The sequence below is a fragment of the Morus notabilis genome, unplaced genomic scaffold, assembly GCF_000414095.1.
Source record: "Morus notabilis unplaced genomic scaffold, ASM41409v2 Scaffold332, whole genome shotgun sequence".
Taxonomy (NCBI): domain Eukaryota; kingdom Viridiplantae; phylum Streptophyta; class Magnoliopsida; order Rosales; family Moraceae; genus Morus; species Morus notabilis.
Genome location: NW_010361195.1, coordinates 29,599 through 47,274, shown reverse-complemented (window position 1 = coordinate 47,274; position 17,676 = coordinate 29,599). Strand labels below are relative to the sequence as shown.

Here is a 17,676-nt window from a genome sequence, read left to right as displayed (position 1 = left end):
TTACGGTAAAAATGAAAACTCACCAAGACAGTTAAGGCACACTGATATAGCAGTACCAAAATCTCTGGAAGAGGGTTAAAATTGCAAATTTGCATTCCATGGACTAAATAAAGTGAGCACTATGGACCTTTGTCCCCAAGCAACTCGTTCAAATATACATTTATCAATATTCAGCCATAAAAAAAATCTATCAATTGTTTTATATTTTAACCAAATAACAACATAAACAACATTTATCTAATAGTAATACACAGTCCAGACTAAATTTTATATTTTTTCAAAAAAAATATGGGTATTTCATCTCCCTTTCAATTTTAAGGTATTGATCATAAAATATATATATCCTCAATTTTAAAATAAATATCCTCGAGTGTTGTAATTATAAGATAATTTAGATCCGAAATATGATTGGCATAAAACGTTATAGCATTTCAAGTATATAACTTCGGAAATAAAAAACTAATAGAAGGTAAAGGGCTATTACACGAATCAAAATGTGCAAATGAGGAACAGAAACAACAAAACCACCAGGCCTAGTAATGTGAATAGGTCGTACAAAGAAGTTCCAGTAATAAACATATTGCAGTTTAAGAAAAGCTCAGATAAACCATAACTAGCAAGGAAAAAACTTGGCTCGATTTCTTATTTACCTAAAGCCTACAAAGTAAATGAAGCAGGCACATAATAACATCCACAAGATCATGTCGACGCATTTCTAGCAAGCGAAAGCTGGAACAGGAAGCATACCAGTACTCTCTTCCAACAACTAACGGCATCCAGAACCTTCAACATTTGTCTTCAATGCTTCCGCATCATTCTTGGATTTCATCGGTATCTTGTAAACAGCAATCAAGATGTAATTAGTAAGTTGAATTTACGAAAAACAGGCTGCAATGACACTGAAAGAGGTGACGCGAATCTGACACAGGAACACATCAAGTAGGAAAAATGGCAAGCTCATTCAAATGATCAAACGATTCGGTGCAAACAAGCCCTTCTTTCACCCTTTCAGCCTATTGGACCTATCAAGGAAAGCAGGAAAGTAAGGAAGAAAGACATAAAAGCAAGGGAATTAGCAAATGGCTACCGCTACTAAGGCTACTCTGTCTTAGGGATGGGAGTTAAAAGTTCGGCAACCTCCATCAAGACAAGCTGTTAACTCTTATCGCAAACGTAGCAAGACAACCACCCAGCCAAAGTCCAGAGTTCCAGCCATTAATTACTAAGCTCCAAAACATGAGTTCCATCCATCACATTAAAGTACTATTTTTAGCAAAACAAAGAATAAAATATACCTCACGATTGTGAATATGAACCCATCTTACTTTTTCCACGTAACCAATCTTTCTCATTTGCAATTAACATCTTGTGGGGCTTTTTTGAACAAATATATTTCTATGAAAAAATAAAACATCCCGCAAAAGAAGTCTTTGCTAATGATCTTACGACTAGCTTATGGGTCCTCAAGGAGGAAATTTTCATGCTATATGCTCGATGAAAAGGAAAATCAATTCTGGCTTCAAAGGATACGCCTCTTTTCATGAATAAATGGAAATACTACCTTGTGTGGCGTTAATTCATTTCTAGTTGATTTAGGAAATGACCAAAACAAATGTTATCTTAAACTAACATATATCTTGCCTATCCTAAGCTATTTCTGAGACGCATAACCACTTGTAGGCCATTCCTTATGTGGAAAAGACCAAACATTTTAATTACGCGTAATACAACGAAGGAAAAATTTGATGCCCCCATTGTCCATCTTCTCAAATAAGCTGACATTTTAAAATTTACAGAAAACAAAGACGCGAATTATGGACTTATATTTTTAGATTACATTATTATATTGTCATCATAAATAAAAGATATACGTATCAAGAAAAGGAACACAACAGTGCTTAAACAATTGCCGTATACGAAGTAAAGTTTCTATACCTTGGGAAAGTGGGTTGAGCAGCAAGTATATAAAGCAACTATTATTAGTTGCTGCTAAACGAGTTAACAAATGTACATCATAATTATCTATTCAAATAATCTCACATGAACAGAATTCATATTACACTACACATAATACAATTGCATGTTAAGATCTAAACAAGTAAAACTTCAAATAAAATATCCTCAATTCAACCTCAGATGTCTTGTCCAAAGTCGCTTTAACAAAGATGAGAGAATGACCCTCCAACTACCAAAGGATTTTCTCAAAAACAATAAATAAATAAATAAAAGAAAAGGGCAAAGAAAAACCAAAAAAAAAAATAGGGAGAGCAAACACACACGAAAAAAAGAAAATGATACCTTGCACTGAAGCTTTGTTATCGTAGTCCTCAACAAAGTATCTCCAACTATTAATCTCAACTTTTTAACAAACTCATCACGAGTGATCTTCTTTGCCTGCTAAGAAATCATACAATGAAACAAAAGAATGGGAAAATAGTTGAAACGGTATGTATATTTTTGTAGCTCTGTCTTTTGCAAAGTCGGCAAAAATACATTGTGTATTTGGTATAAAAGCATTACTTGCAAATTCATTTCTGTCTTGTGAAAAAAGTTCTTTTAAAAAAAAAGTCATTACAAAAAAATGAACTCGAATTTCAGCAAATATATAGAGAAAGCATTTGGTCCATTGTCAGGTTAAAGGTAATTAATTTTAACCAAAGGCCGTGATAACGACTGGATTCGCAAGAAAGCTAGACTTGCAAGAAGTTCAAAATGCAACGGAAACTTCTGCAAATACCAAACATACGAGGGTATTTTTGCCAACTTCTCAAAACACAAGGGATATAAACATAAATACCACAGTTGGTTATTAGGCATACCCTAAATAGTTCATAATGTTTGTTAACCAGTTCCATATCTTTCGGTGGAACTTCACTTGAGATAGCAGCGAACAACATGGGGAAAGGCATCCAAGGAGATCTGGGAATTCTTGAAGTGCTCGAACCCAAACTAGCAGCATTTTCAACAGACCTCCCAGAATCTGAAATCAGTCGACAGTCACTTCCCTGAGGCCTCACAGAACCTGAAATTGGCTTCTCATCGACCCCCTAACAAATAACAAAGCAATTTAACAACACTGTTGATATGATGAAATCGCACCATGCAGAAGGTACACTAACTACTAACTACTGATCTGTTAAAAGCACTTGTTATACCAACAAGAATAAATAATACTATATTTCAGATCAAAAGAATTTAACACATTTATAATTTTACCACAAAATCACCACGAAAGTAACTAAGATTCAATGTACAAAAATAAATTGCATCTAGAAGTTCCAAGAACCAAGGTACTTCATGCACCAAGCTAGCCACTGATAAGGGAGACCAACTTCTAAACTAGCAATAACTTCCATTTTTTGGCTGGTTCAAAATAGCAATTCACCGAGGAACAAAACACAGTATAATGTCAGGTATATATCTGCTATAACAAAGATTGGCTAAACCTTTCGGCCCAAAATAGTCGGGCCTTCAATAGATCGATGGACTGAAAAAATGGATCAAAATGAATAAACCAATGAGAAAACAGACTACCAACATTACTGCTTTGTCCCGTAAATGAAACCGAACTAAACTATTAAACTAGCATTTGAGTCGGAATACAAATTAAGAAAGAAAGACCATCTGAACTCAAGTTATTAACACCGTCAATTCAAATGATGCAGCAGTAGGAAATAATAATTAAGATGGCCTGCAATCAGGATGTACATGCAGGCTTATTTCTGCCTAAATGGAGGAACACGCAGGTAATCCATTTGATAATCTCCTAAATGAAAATATCAAGATTAGAAGGGCCTCACCACTGATTACTTCCTACCAGTAAATTCATTATTGAAACAGAAATCATATTTCTTCTATCAATGTGAAAACAGAATAATTAGACAGATATAATTTAAATAATTACCACATTCATCGTAGAGGGCTCTGTTTGTAGCCGGTTCAATGGCCGTGACGATGATGATGTAACCCCCGAAACATCATGCTTCAGCTCACTTCCAACTGGAGATCCTGAAGAATAACATTATGTATTAGCACCTAAGGATTCTTTTTTTTTTTTAATAAGAAAAGAGCACCTAAGGATTCATAAAGTTAATACAAATACACAAACAAATATATGATAATTTATACATCTGCAGTAGCAACAGCAGACTATCTAATTGAATCAGTTAGAGGGAACCAGTGATTAAAATTGCGCAAAGCGCGCCTCACCATGAGGCACTGGAAAAACGCATTGAGGCGCACGCCTCTTGCCTCTCTGTAAGTGAATTCGCGTTTCAAGGCCACCTCAAGGCAGTGGCCTTCACTTTTTTCACTATTTGGAGCTAAAATTAATATAAGGGCCCAAGCCAAAACTCATATCAGCCAAAAGCAGCCCAATGAAAAACAAAAATGTAAAGAATTCTAGAAGAATGATGTTGCTACGACCAAGAGGCAAGGGTGCAGATTTAAAACAACCCCTAGATTGCTAAAAATAAGAGGGAGAAAAGAAAAATCAAGAATAATTATTTTGATTTAATAATTTTTGCTTGTTAATATAATTTTTTTATGATGTTAAGTATGATTTATAACTTTTACTTTAAATTGCTTGATTTTGCATATTTTGAATTATTTTATAGTTTATTTTGAGGCTTACGCCTTGCCTCACAGAGACAAAACGCCTCAGTACCCAATTGCGCAATTTGAAACCTTGGAGAGAACGACTCATATGTTTGTAGCACAAAGCCAAACTATGAGGATATGCATGATCAACGGATAAAACCCAGTTTGCCAGGACTAAAAGCTAGTAAATTTTTAGTCCAAAAAATAATCAGAAAATACCAGCTAGCTCATCGCTAAATGTCCAAAAAGTTCTAACCAAATGCTCATGAAAAAGAAAGAAAAAGAAAAAAAAAAAAAGAAACGACAGGGTGCTCTTAAAGGAGGAACCAATTACCTTCAGTACCAGATGGAACCTTGAAACTAACAATGAATTCCGGATGGATGTGGGTGTTCATATTCATATTCCAGATAATATACTGCTTTGGGTTCTCAAGATTGTCTGTTCCACTGTCAAAATCATTGGAACTGGGATAACATTGTTTACTTCCCAATGGAATAACTTCCATGCGTCCCATTATTACACTACAGAGTACCATGTACCGTACATCGTTTTCGTCACCATCACTCAACCTTGCACTGTGAACAAAATAGAAAGCTTCAGTTTCCTTCTCTTAAAACAAGTTGCAAGCAACAAGATGAAGATATAGAAGATACATATACGTGTATAGGAAAAACATAAAACCCACAATACCTCATGATGAACGGAACAAGAAGCAAGTAAAATCATGCAATAATCAAATAATACCCAATACCCCAACACACTTAACTTGCAACTAATTGAAATTCTAATGAAATCCCAAGTAGATAAATAGTGCGCAAAACATATTACATATCAATACCACGTACAGATATTCCAAATGCCTAGAATGACTACAGTGCCAAAAGGTAATACTCACTGGTCATTAACATATTGCCAGCCAAGGAAACATGCAGCTAAAGGTCAAAGAAAAATCTAATCACTTAAACCATTTTATCAAAGGTTGAGGTAACTCTTGCCCCAGCAAAAAGAAATAATTCCCATACATGGTACTATAATTTATTGTGGGTGGATGCAAAAAAACAAAAGAAAAAAGGCTGTAAAAGAAAAATCTCCGAACCTAATAGATGGAAAGTCAGCAGCAGCCATGTGGACCCCAATGCCATATGTTGACTTAATGGTGGACCGTCCACAATAACCCAGCCCATGCACCATTAATGTAGATAGTGCTTCTTTTGAAGAAGCCAGCCACGCATATTGAACATTTGCATCGCCACGACACTCCTTAGTAATTTCAGCCTGATTCTCAAAAAGTGCACGTCTCGACTGCAATGAAGTACCTAAGCAAGGGTATATATCAATGATGTCTGTACCATAAAAGGCACCCATTCCCTCAAGAAACATCTTCCGTGCAGAATCACAATTCAATTTCCCACTTAAAGAGCCATTAATGGATAATGATTTGGCTTCCATCTCTTCGTTACCCTTGACAGTTTCAACTCTAACAGTAGGTTCTCTATTGCAACTATCCTCAGCATCCACAATGTATGGATTAGTGCAAGGTTCTTGCTCAATATGAATTTTCTTAATCAGAGCGTTTGACTCCCCACTACATTCCTTAAACATAGATTTACCAACTCCGTTTATCTCTATTTCCAGCTGCAATTTGATGTCACGAGACCCACAGGACTCTGCAAAAACAGGATCTTGACTTTTGACATTTTCATAGGCACGGTCTGAATATGGTTCATCGTCATCATCGGGATCGCCGTTGGAAAAGGTTTCAGGAAAGAAGCACCTTCCTGCTTCATCAATCCATGCAATAGGTTGTTGAAAACCTGTTTCCAAGTCCATTTTGAACATATGCAAAAAGTCCAGCACATAATGCCGACCATTCAACGCGATCTCACTAGTTGCCTTCTTAATCACGAGATCTTTCCTAACCATTCCAATAAGATCCCCAGGAAAATCAGTCCATTCGCCATTCTGATAAAACATTAGGCGTTGGGGCATGCCACTTTTCATAAAATTCACATAGCATTTCAGAAAGGATCTTCTAAAGTGAGACCCACTACTTGAGTGCTTGCTTCTTAATCCCTTTAATTTCCTTTGCTTCCCAAGCGTATTGAAGGCTGGAAACAGAGGAAAGTCCGTGTGGGTAGCTCCAGTAAAATGTGCAGCGCACCGGGTTGCCCGCTTTCTCTTTAAGGTCTGTAATTCTCTTTGGCGACTATCCAATACCTTTTCGATATTTCCTTCCATTACAATCTACTAAGACTAATATCCACAAGTTAAAATCCAAAACTCTAAGTACAAAACTACGATAGAACTCTACGCCTGATCAGTCTAAAGAAACTGAACAATAGAAGACATTAGGCCAACCCTGTAAAAGAGGAAATCTGGTCAGGATATTGAACAAGTAACAACATTATGAAAATATCTTTATTCAAGCGCACACAGTAGAAAAGCTGAAAGGCATCTATTAAGTAATCCATTTAAACATCTTTATCTTTTTACAAGTCGCTTCATTAATTTAAAAAAAAAAAAAAACAATTACATAGGAAAGAGGATGAGAAATACTCTTCTCATCGTCAAAAAACAGAGAGCTACAACAAACAAAAACAATAATACGCTAACATCTTGCTTGATAAATTTTTAATTAATTGCTGATGGAAAGGGGAAAAAAAAAAAAAAAAAAAAAAAAAAAAAAAAAAAAAAAAAAAACTCCGAAGAAAGGAATATTGAAATATTTTGGTCAGGGCATCACTACAGGTCAAAGATTACCTTTTCTATAAAAATCACATAATCCTAATTTCCGGCCATAAAGCAAGATTAGGCGAACATGAATCAAGACAATTAGATAAGATTACAAATGAAACGATAATTGAGAATCAAAATTACTTGGTACAGGATAAAAGAATTTGTTGAACCAGTATTAAGTAAATCAATCAAAACTAAGGAACACTGTCATTATGTTTCCAATACCTAAATACAAATCACTTCCATCTCTGCATGCTTTCTAAAGAGAGAAGAGACCGACCAAAAGGGTGAAAATTAACTAGAGATCATTAATCATCTGAGTAGATGCAAGATGCAAAAAATGCTGAAAGATGGTTATTAGATAAGATGCATTTTCAAGCTTTTTTTTTTTCCCCTTCTCAATGTGTAATTTGATAATTCTTTTTAAGAACTGCCAAATCTATGTTTCTATTAAAAAACACTCCATTATGTCACGACTATATTTGTTACATGGAACTTTCAAGTACTGTTTCTGTACCTATGTAAATATGAAATCCACAGCAATGAGGTGTCGCCACTCACCATTGGCCTGTTCTCGTACCCAAGCATATGAAGGATGCTGGTCCTAAAAAGGCACTTTCGATGATTTAAGAGAACTAATAACTACAATCAGAAATTCAACTTTCACAGATACGAGTACGTTAATGGCAAATCTAACCTATATGTATCTAACAATGCTTTGAAAACCCTATCAAAAACACAGTGCTTTGGAAACTTTAAAATTTATGTAAAAGAGTACGATAATGCATCACCTAACCACTATAATCATAATATTTTTTTTTTTTTTAAAAAGAGAAGGAAAAAAATTGCTCAAAATTCACAGCAGAAAATACAAGGTACGAACAATTTTCAACGCAAAAATCCCACTGAGAAGTGAGAATGCAAATCCAAGATTTCCAATCAAGATTGACATTAATACTACGGACAGGATCTATGGGCATTCACTGAAGCTTAGTGAGCATTCGTGTTTCTGCCAGTACAGAGAAGATCTTGTGAAGCAAGAGAGCCAATTCTACCAGATTAATGCTACGGTTGATCCCTAAGCCATCAGGTAACTTATTGATGTAATCCCTATACAAAGCTAACACCAATAGTCCCTAAAACTTATCAGTTCCCAGTTATTACTCTTTATTAACAAATTTTATTGAAATCATAGTGTTTTTCTACAGTTCTTCACCCACTTTTTGGACCAGTCCTACACATATAACACGTATAAGTTGAGGCATATCATCGCAATTACTCCATATGGAATAACTCGTCCAAGATTAATGAATTCCTCGTTCCAACGTTAAAACCTTGTACACTTCAACCTTAACATGTTAGGTGTGTAGGACTGACCTAATGAAAAACCATAGAAAAATCCTAAAATAACATTGTTTGGGAAACCTTAGAAAAAATTGCATCAACCAAGCAAAAACAAAAGGGAAGAAAGTTTATCGGATTACTACTAGGGCTTCTATATCCAGATTAGTACACAAGCACTGTAAGATCACGATCAAGAAAATCAATACTGCAATCGAAGTAATCCTTTAAAATAAACAACCGACTTATGAGAGTAGATTAACCCGCATCCTTCCACCAAAAATAATCAATAATAGATAATAACAAATAAAGAGATAGACAAAAAGCGACGATTTGAACTTTTGTGGTTTGAAATAGAAATTTGAAACATGTGTTTTGAACTTTTGGTTCGAAACATTGAAGACAAGGGGGGTAATCTCAAAATTCTTAAATTTTATTTGTTCAACACATCAAAAAATTGGTCGAGCCTTAAAAAAGTTTTGCCACACTTAAACCTGTTTACAAACAGCCTCAAAAGAAAATGGGAAACACTAATAAAAAAAAGATGATGATGATTTTTATTTTTATTTTTTTTAAAGAGCCTTGAATTCAAGAACTGCTTTCTGTATCAAGAAAGCCACACTCGAAAAGGAAAAGTTGCTGAAAACAAGTTGTTTTATTCCAACAAAATGTTTCTAGAAATTTCCAGAAAGCATTGTCCAGCCCTTGTAGCGATTAAGAATAGTCAACGTAAGCAAATAACTCTTTAGTAAAATATCAAACACCCAAAATTACAGCTTTGTTAATAAGATACTAAAAACTATACGAAACATAGAAAAACATCACCCAAAAAAAAAAAAAACAAAAACAAAACAAAGAGATGGTATAACACATACCTAGGGTTTTGGTTACTGCTCGTTCTGTACATGTTCCTCATGTTTATAAACATTGACCCTTGATAGATGGATAGTTTTTACAGGAGATAAGCCAATTCCTTATTTAATATACACCCTGAATCAGCCACCCCTAACAACAGCATATATATATTAAAAAGGAATAAAGGAAAAAAAAAAAGGAAAAACGAATTTCAAAACCTTACAATTTTACAAAATCCAGTAGAATTATTCAGATTTATATTTTCAGAACTTTTTCCTAGTAATTTCTATATATGAAAAAGAAAACGTTTTTTCCAAAAATTTACAGAAGTGAAACGAAAAATTGAAGAATATCGTTCATCAGAGGATGAACATCAAATCAAATACTCTAATTATCATTTCCTCGTTTCGGAAACAAAAAATCGATCTTCAGATTTGCAAAAAAGGTGAAAATACTCACAAATTCAACATCTTGTCATTTTCTAGTAAAATCAACCAACTACAACCACAAATTTCAATTCCACATGCGGAATTAAGCAGATCTCAACAGATTTTTCTCAAAAAACGAAATCAAACCAAAAGTCAAACCGTAAACTCATCCCAAACAAAAACGAAATGAACAAGACCCCTTCTCAAAATCGAAAAATCCGCTTCGATCTAATCGAATTCCATTTCTTAACCAACAAAATAAACCCTAGACAAACAGAAAGAGAGACCAGATTCGGACAAAAAAGAGCGAAAATCAAAGGGAAAAATTGGAGAGAGTTTACCAGTTAATTGATGGAAAAATAATTTGGGGGATATGTGATGATTTCCATGAGAAAGGGGGCTTCGTGGTTTGGGGCCGATTATCAAAACCCTAACTCGCGCGAAATCCGAGGCGAAACAGCGGAAGATCAACGCCGTTAATAAGCGGAAATGACGACGTAAGTCGGCGGTCGATGACTCTGCACGCAAATGGGTAAGTTTTATTTTATTATTTCTCCACTTTTCTTTTTCCTATTTTAATTTAATTATTTTTCTTGGGCGAAAAGCAAAGCCACCCACCACGGATGATTACGAGGGGTAAAGATATCTCAACCCATAGGTGATTCTGTCAACGTCACTGCTTGGTTTTGATTGGTTGGATTTGGAGGTTCAGACTTGTGCTCACGTGGAGTCTTGAAGCTGATTGGCCGGAAACCGTCTGCGATTCAGAGGAGGTCGGTTTAGGGTGCATTTATTTTAGTCTCGTTCATTTCATTAATTTAAATTTTTAATTTTAAGTTTTTATAATAAAAAATTCTTAAAAAATATCACATTTAATTTTTTTCAACTTAAATTGAAAATTTAAATTTACATGTGAACGATACCATGTTTATTCGTTTTGGGATAAAGTCCCATGGAGTGGGCCCCAGGCGTAATGTCTGGTCACTAACTACGAAAAAACTGGGCCCACTGATATGAAGCTTCGTCTGCGGGCTTTCAAGTGCATGGTTGATGTTTGAACTTTTCTTTTTTTCTTTTTCTTCTCGAATGAGATGGGAACTGGAAATTGTCGATACATCAAAGGACAAGAATAAAGCGAGCCAAACAAGAAAATAACGAGGAATATTCTACAAATTTAAATTTTTAATTTAAATTAAGATGTGATATATTTTAAAATTTTTAACTATAGTAAAAAAATTAAATATGAGATTTTATAAAAATTTTTAACTGTAAAAATTTAAAATTTAAATTAGTAAAATAAACGAAACTTTAAGTAATATGTTATAATTTTTAAGGTTTGATTAACTTTTGTTATGGATATTAAAATTATTATAAAATATATTACAAACATTATTTAAGTTTTGTATTTTAACTAAAACTAATTTGATTCAATATTTTAGATTTTATAAGATATTTTGTAATTTTTCATATATATATTTGTAATTTTTATAAATTTTATTATTTTTAAGTATTTTTAACTGTGACATTTTTTACAATAGTTTATGTCCTCTAACATATTTCAATCCAAGTCTAAAATTTATAGTATTCCTGTAATGTGCCCAACAATGGGTTCATTTTTAAAGGGTTCGTGAGAAGTACTTTGGTGATATACCGACGTATTAGACTTGCTCATTTAATATCAAGGGAACTATTCTTATTACTCATGATGAGATAATTATTATATTTATTTCTGTAAGAGAAAAATATTATAATAAAAAAGTTAAATTTTAATTTTTATAAGAGAATACACTGTGGTAATAAAAATTGAGTTGTGACTTGAGTTGAAAAGAACAAGGCCTATATCTCTTATTGACCTGTTGAGTATGACTTGAATTGAGGTAATTTTAGATTTTTTTATATTATTAATTGAGTCATGTGCTACGCACATATGGAATAACTTTGTCAATTTAATCATATATTAAAATAGGTGACCTTTAAAAGCTAAGTCCATTAATTAAAACAAATGGGGAAAATAGTTTAAAAAGTCACGTAAGTAAAAATTAAAGTTATTCGGGTGTTTTTTCCTTAAAAAATTACGTAGTTACGTATTTAAAAGGAATTATTTTAATTAAAAGAAATATAGAAGAAAAAGATTAGAAATAAGAAAAAATTTAAAAAAAAGAAATACAAACAAAATAATAAAAATGATAAGTTAACATAAAATAAAAGAATAAAAGGAGATATTGACATGTGGCCAAAGGAGAAACAACTCTTTTTTGGTTCTTTTATGTATGTTTAGATTATATTAGATTTAGATTAGGTGTCAAACCATGGGTCGGATCCTTTTCTTTTACTAGAGTCCGTTTAGAATATATACACAAACTATGATTTTTAATTCTAACGTTTGAAATTTAAATTTTTGTGAGAAAAAAACACTGTGCACAATTAATGATTTGAGTTTAAATACATGAAACAAATGGACCATAATATACTCAAACTCAAATCATTGGTTCTGCTACAGTGTTTTCCTTCACAAAAATTTTAAATTTCAAACGTCAGAATCAATAATCATAGTTTAAGTATACCTTCCAAACATATCCTTATAGTCTTAGTAGATTGCGAAAGTGTCGTATGATTGCGAGTTTGGGCACACCAATGATCTTTTAAAAAATAAAAATCTAGACAACAAAAAATAGGATTAATTACAAAAATTTCTCCTAAATTGTACTCATTGTAACACTTTAACTCCTGATCTTTAAAACGTATCATTCATTTTCCCTGAATAATAAAATGTTAACAAATAAAAAAGCCTACTCCGTTAGATTTTTAACTATAATTGATATTTAATTTGCTATTTTAAAAATATTTTGATAATTTTATGGTTTAAATTTAATTTAAATATTAAAAATTTTCATAAATTTTTTTATTCTACCAAAAAATTATAAAAATATTAACTTACATTCAATCAATAATGTATGTATCATAATTAAAAGTTTAAATTTAAATTAGTTTTAAAATTTAAATTAAATTTTAAACCATATAGTTACTAAAATACCTAAAAATAATAAATTAAGAGAACAGATATTACGTTTCAACGATTAAAAGGTAAAGTATTTTAATGAGTATAGTTTAAAGGAGTTTTTGTAATTAATCCTAAAAAAATATGTGCATAGAAAAGAATGTTTAGAGATTTCTATATTTCTCATATTCTATCATCAATTTCTCCATGTCGGAATTACACACAACTAAAGAAAGTAAATTATGGAGGGCATATTCTCTAGCTTTCCGGGGGAAAAAAAGAAGATCCTAAGGTCCAAGAATAAAAATAATGCGAATTTATTCTCTGACTGGTGTATATATCAAGACTCAAGTTGTCAATGACTTTTCATTTGTGTATTCTTTTTCTAAACTATCCAATTTCTTCATGACTTCATGTTGTGATTAACTTACGAAAATAGGGGAGAGGGTCATCTCAACATATTTTACATAAGGATATGGGCTTGCAACGGGATAAACTACAAACCATATATTTTCTTGCTCCTAGCAATCTTTACAAAGAAAATTATGGGTGCGTTTGAAATTCATTCCGAAACATTTTTGTTTTTTATATGGAAATAAAAATGATAATGTTTTCATTTTTATTTTAGAATCATTTCTGAAAATACGTTTGGTAGTTTTGAAATCATCTATGAAAATGTGTTTGGTGGTTTAATTTTTAAAAATATGTAATAATATTTAAAATAATAATATATTGAATAAATAATAATATTAAATATATTAAATATTTACTTTAATATTTCCCAAACACTCTCCCTCTCTCTCCCCGCCCCTTCTTCTCTCTCCGTAAATCAAATGCAGCCACAATTAGTGACGGCAGCGGCTTTGGACGACTGACGATAGCCACCGAGCGAGGGAATCTCCGGCGACGTCTCTCTCTATCTTTATCTCTTCGTAATTCTGGTTGAGATCATGATTTCTGTTCGTGATTCCGGCCAAGCGATGACGTTGTTGGGATGTCGGTCGCAATCTGGAGCCGTTGTTACGATCTCCTCGCGATCCACGTCGGGATCTCCTCGCGATCTTCTCGTCAGCCGTCGTTCAAGATCGCCATTCTAACAACCGTTCGCGAGCAAGAAGAACGTCGTCGCTGGAGAAGAAGACCGTTCACAAACCAGATCACGATGTCGGAGTGGGGGAGGGGGGTGTAGTCGGGGGTGGTGGGCAGTGGAGAAGAGAGAGAAGAAAATGAAAAAGAAAATATGAAATCTGTTTTCAGAAAACGAAAACGAAAAAATGAAAACAGGTTTTTTACGTTTTCAGAATTTCACAAAACGACAAAAACGGTTTTGTTTTTGTTTTTTAAAAAAACTTTTGCCAAACGCGTTTTCAATTTTTTGCTTCGAAAAACGTGAAAAATGGGATTGAAAACGGTAACAAACAAGGCCTTCTACTTATTTAAGTACCCAACTTATTAAAAATACTTTTAAAAAAAAACTATCTCTAGATTAGTTATAGTCTAAAAGGTAGAAAAATATAGATTAATATTAAGAGATATAAATAAAAGAAGACTCCATTTCAAGGGGTATTTTAAAAATTTTCCAATATTTACACTAGAAATGTATATAGTGGGTGTTTGGAATGCGTTTTGTTTCTATTTTCACATTTATCGAGAAAAAAATGAAAATGAAAAAAAAGCATTTGGAGCAGCCGACCACAAAAAATAAAAACAAAAACAGTCTTGGTTTTTTGCGTAAAATAGGGTAGAAAATGAAAACTTTTAGTCATTTTCATTTTCATCTTTCCCATTTTCTCTTATGTCAACCACAGTTAAAGTGTTAAAAAATTAGAATCTGAAAAGTACAAAAAAGTTGTTAAAATACTATTAGATGTTAAATTATATGACTGATAAGTAGTAAGATGTTAAATTATTTAATATATTTTTTAAAATACTATTAGATGTTTTCAAAAATGTATAACCAAAAGGAGTTTCAATTTTTTCTTAGACTGAAAATAATATCTCAATAAAACTACCAAATGCATTTTTAGAAATGATTTTTGTTTGAGATTGAAAACGTTTTCATTTCCATTTTCATATAAAAAATAAAATCATTTTAAAACCAATTCTAAACATACCCTATAAAGACTTACATTTTTTTTTCTTTTGTCTTGTCATTGAAGCCCATGAACTATTAGTGTGTTAATGTTTTGTTCTTAATTCTTTTGACATATTACTATATACATTTTATTTTGACACCCTAATCCTTAACCAAATGAACTTTTATAATTTCACAAAATAATCATATCATGTATAATTTGAAATTTTACATGATTTAATTAATTTAAGTGCAAAATGTTCTCTTTGTTATTGTTAAAATCTTTAAAAACTGTAATATTTTGCGATTAACAATTTTTGTAAAATTTACAATTATTATAAAATATTATGTTAAAAATAACTAATTATGTAAAATTATGAATATTTTAGACTTAAAATAACATATTATGTAAAATATTGTGCGACAGATTGATAAATAAATTTCAATCAACTTATTTATTTCTAATTTTTAGTTATATGAGATGGTTTAATAAATTTCATAAATTCTTTATCAATTTTAGCCGATATGTTTATTACTTTATTGAGAAGTTGCGTAAATTTAAACCGTCTTACTTATATTTAGATTAGAACTAGCCGTTTGGCTGTGCGTTGCAACGGGTGTTAGTCATTAACAATACGTAATTAATCAATTAAGTCTGGATGAACAACGAATAGCTAATTGTAAACTGAGCTAGGATGAACATTGAATATTAACTCTCCTCCAGCATGTTTAAAATTGGGAAATAATAAGAAATAGGCCAATATGAAAAGCTTAAGAAAGTATATAGGTCAACTTTTAGTTATAGAAATTAATAGGTCATAACTTGTCAAGTTATGATTTACAACCAGATAAGTTATGGACAAACTTGTCAAGTTATGGTTCATAGTCAGACAAGTTATGGACAAAAACCAGGAATAACTTGTCAAGTTATGGTTCATAACCATACAAGTTATGGATGAAAATAATAATTTGACCTATTTATTAACTGATGTAAACTATTAACCTATTAATTTTAATTCATCTCAAGTCTTGATCTATTTTCCTCTTTCTCTCTTTAAAATTTATTAAATTTCTGCATTTTTTTTTATAAGACGATGGCAATAGGAAGGGAAAATTGAAGCCTAGGAATAGAAAAAGAGAGTTAATGGACAAATAAATAATTTTTCAGGGCAAAAAGACTCTGGAAAAGGCAGAGGCATTGGAATAGGCAAAGAGAAGGACAATGAAATAGCTAAAAAGTTTTAGTAAAAAAAATAGGCAAAGTGTGAATTGAGACGACAACAACATATTCACAACAATTTTTGGATAAATTACATGAAACTCAACGTGTCAAAATTGACTATCATCATCATCATCATGGCCACACAAAAAAACTACTGAAAGTAAAATGTGCTAAGCAGAGATATAAACATATATATTTCGCTGAAAAAGGAATGAAGAAGAAGGTCAATACGTCGGGGCCACTTATTTACTACGCAAAAGACAAAGTAAACACATATTTCTAATTGCTAATGTTTTCTAAGAATAAGAAATAATTTTTCTCAGCTTTTTTCATCGGCGATATCTATTAATAATATAATAAAATTGTGTGCCAACAAAAATAACGAAGCATAAATAACATGTATTAACACTGTCATAGTAAACTCGCACATTTAGTATCAGCAACAGTCATTAAAAATTTATGAATAAATGCTGATAATTATACATCAAACGCTATGAATATCACCGAAAGTGCTAAATATCAACCAAGCAAGTGTGAGGATCAATAGATGCAGCAATAAGAGTATAAATCATAGGGAGCCTGAAAAAATACAAATAAATAAGTAAGTAAATGAATAGACCAAAAGAGAAAAAAAAAAGAAAAGGGGAAAAAAAGGAAAACTGATAAAACATGAATGTCATAATATTTTTATTTGGTTGTTCCATATGGTGACGATAATTATAATAGGGCCCGTTCGGTTCGTTAATTTGAATTTTTAATTCGAGTTGAGATGTGATGTTGTGTGAGAGCTTTTTACTGTAGTAAAAAAGTTAGATGTGACTGTTTCTGAGAGTTTTTTACTGTAGCAAAACTTGAATTCTAAACTCGAATCAATGAAAAGAACGGGGCTATAATAAATGTTGAGAGGGAGAGATGCTAAAAGGATACTATCTGGATTTTTCTTTTGCTAGTTCAATCGCTAAAGAGCTGATGGTTTATCTTGCTTCATGGTTGTTGGCGGTTGTTTTAATTCTTATTTATAACGTGTTATACAGTGTACACTTCCGTAATGAACAATTATGGCTGTAAACATGAGAGAGTATCCAACTTCATTATGCTATAGTGTTGTATATACATTTTGAAAAGATATAACAAACAGATATCCGTATGGGGGCGTTTGGTATGCAGTAATTTTAAGGATGAGAATGAAAATATGCAATATTACCATGTTTGGTACAATAATTATAATTTTTAGATTTTCAGAAAAGTGATCACCATGGGATTTACTTTTCCTCATTTTAAGGTAATTTGAATACCACCCAACATAGTGTTATTCAAATTCTCAGGAATCTCTGAGAATCTTATTATTATTATTATTATTATTATTATTATTATTATTATTATTATTATTATTATTATTATTATTATTATTATTATTATTAT

At 32.0% G+C, this 17,676-nt stretch overlaps 1 protein-coding gene across 4 annotated transcripts; it reads right to left on the bottom strand.

Moving 5' to 3' along the window:
* Positions 1-463: 463 nt before the first annotated feature.
* LOC21400728 (inactive poly [ADP-ribose] polymerase RCD1) lies at positions 464-10,549 on the bottom strand. Of its 4 annotated transcripts, none has more exons than XM_024165959.1 (9): positions 10,302-10,549; positions 9,553-9,682; positions 7,854-7,940; positions 5,697-6,959; positions 4,934-5,175; positions 3,905-4,008; positions 2,820-3,047; positions 2,299-2,397; positions 464-835 (listed from the first exon to the last, which is right to left on the bottom strand). In XM_024165959.1, exons 4-9 carry the CDS (start codon positions 6,836-6,838, stop codon positions 767-769), a joined length of 1,884 nt encoding a protein of 627 aa, XP_024021727.1. In that variant the 5' UTR covers positions 6,839-6,959; positions 7,854-7,940; positions 9,553-9,682; positions 10,302-10,549; the 3' UTR covers positions 464-766. The 4 variants fall into 4 exon arrangements, with proteins under 4 accessions (XP_024021727.1, XP_010096927.1, XP_024021728.1 ...); XM_010098625.2 differs by having other exon boundaries at positions 2,299-2,394; XM_024165961.1 differs by lacking the exon at positions 464-835 and adding an exon at positions 851-1,022.
* Positions 10,550-17,676: the final 7,127 nt, after the last annotated feature.

Bases quoted from the DNA above. Each gene is read 5' to 3' on its own strand.
- LOC21400728 (XM_024165959.1), bottom strand. From the start codon at position 6,838: ATGGAAGGAAATATCGAAAAGGTATTGGATAGTCGCCAAAGAGAATTA. The intron at 5,176-5,696 runs GTTCGGAGATTT...TTTTGTTCACAG, and splicing joins GCTGACTTTCCATCTATTAG to TGCAAGGTTGAGTGATGGTG. The intron at 2,398-2,819 runs GTATGCCTAATA...ATGATTTCTTAG, and splicing joins AACATTATGAACTATTTAGG to CAGGCAAAGAAGATCACTCG.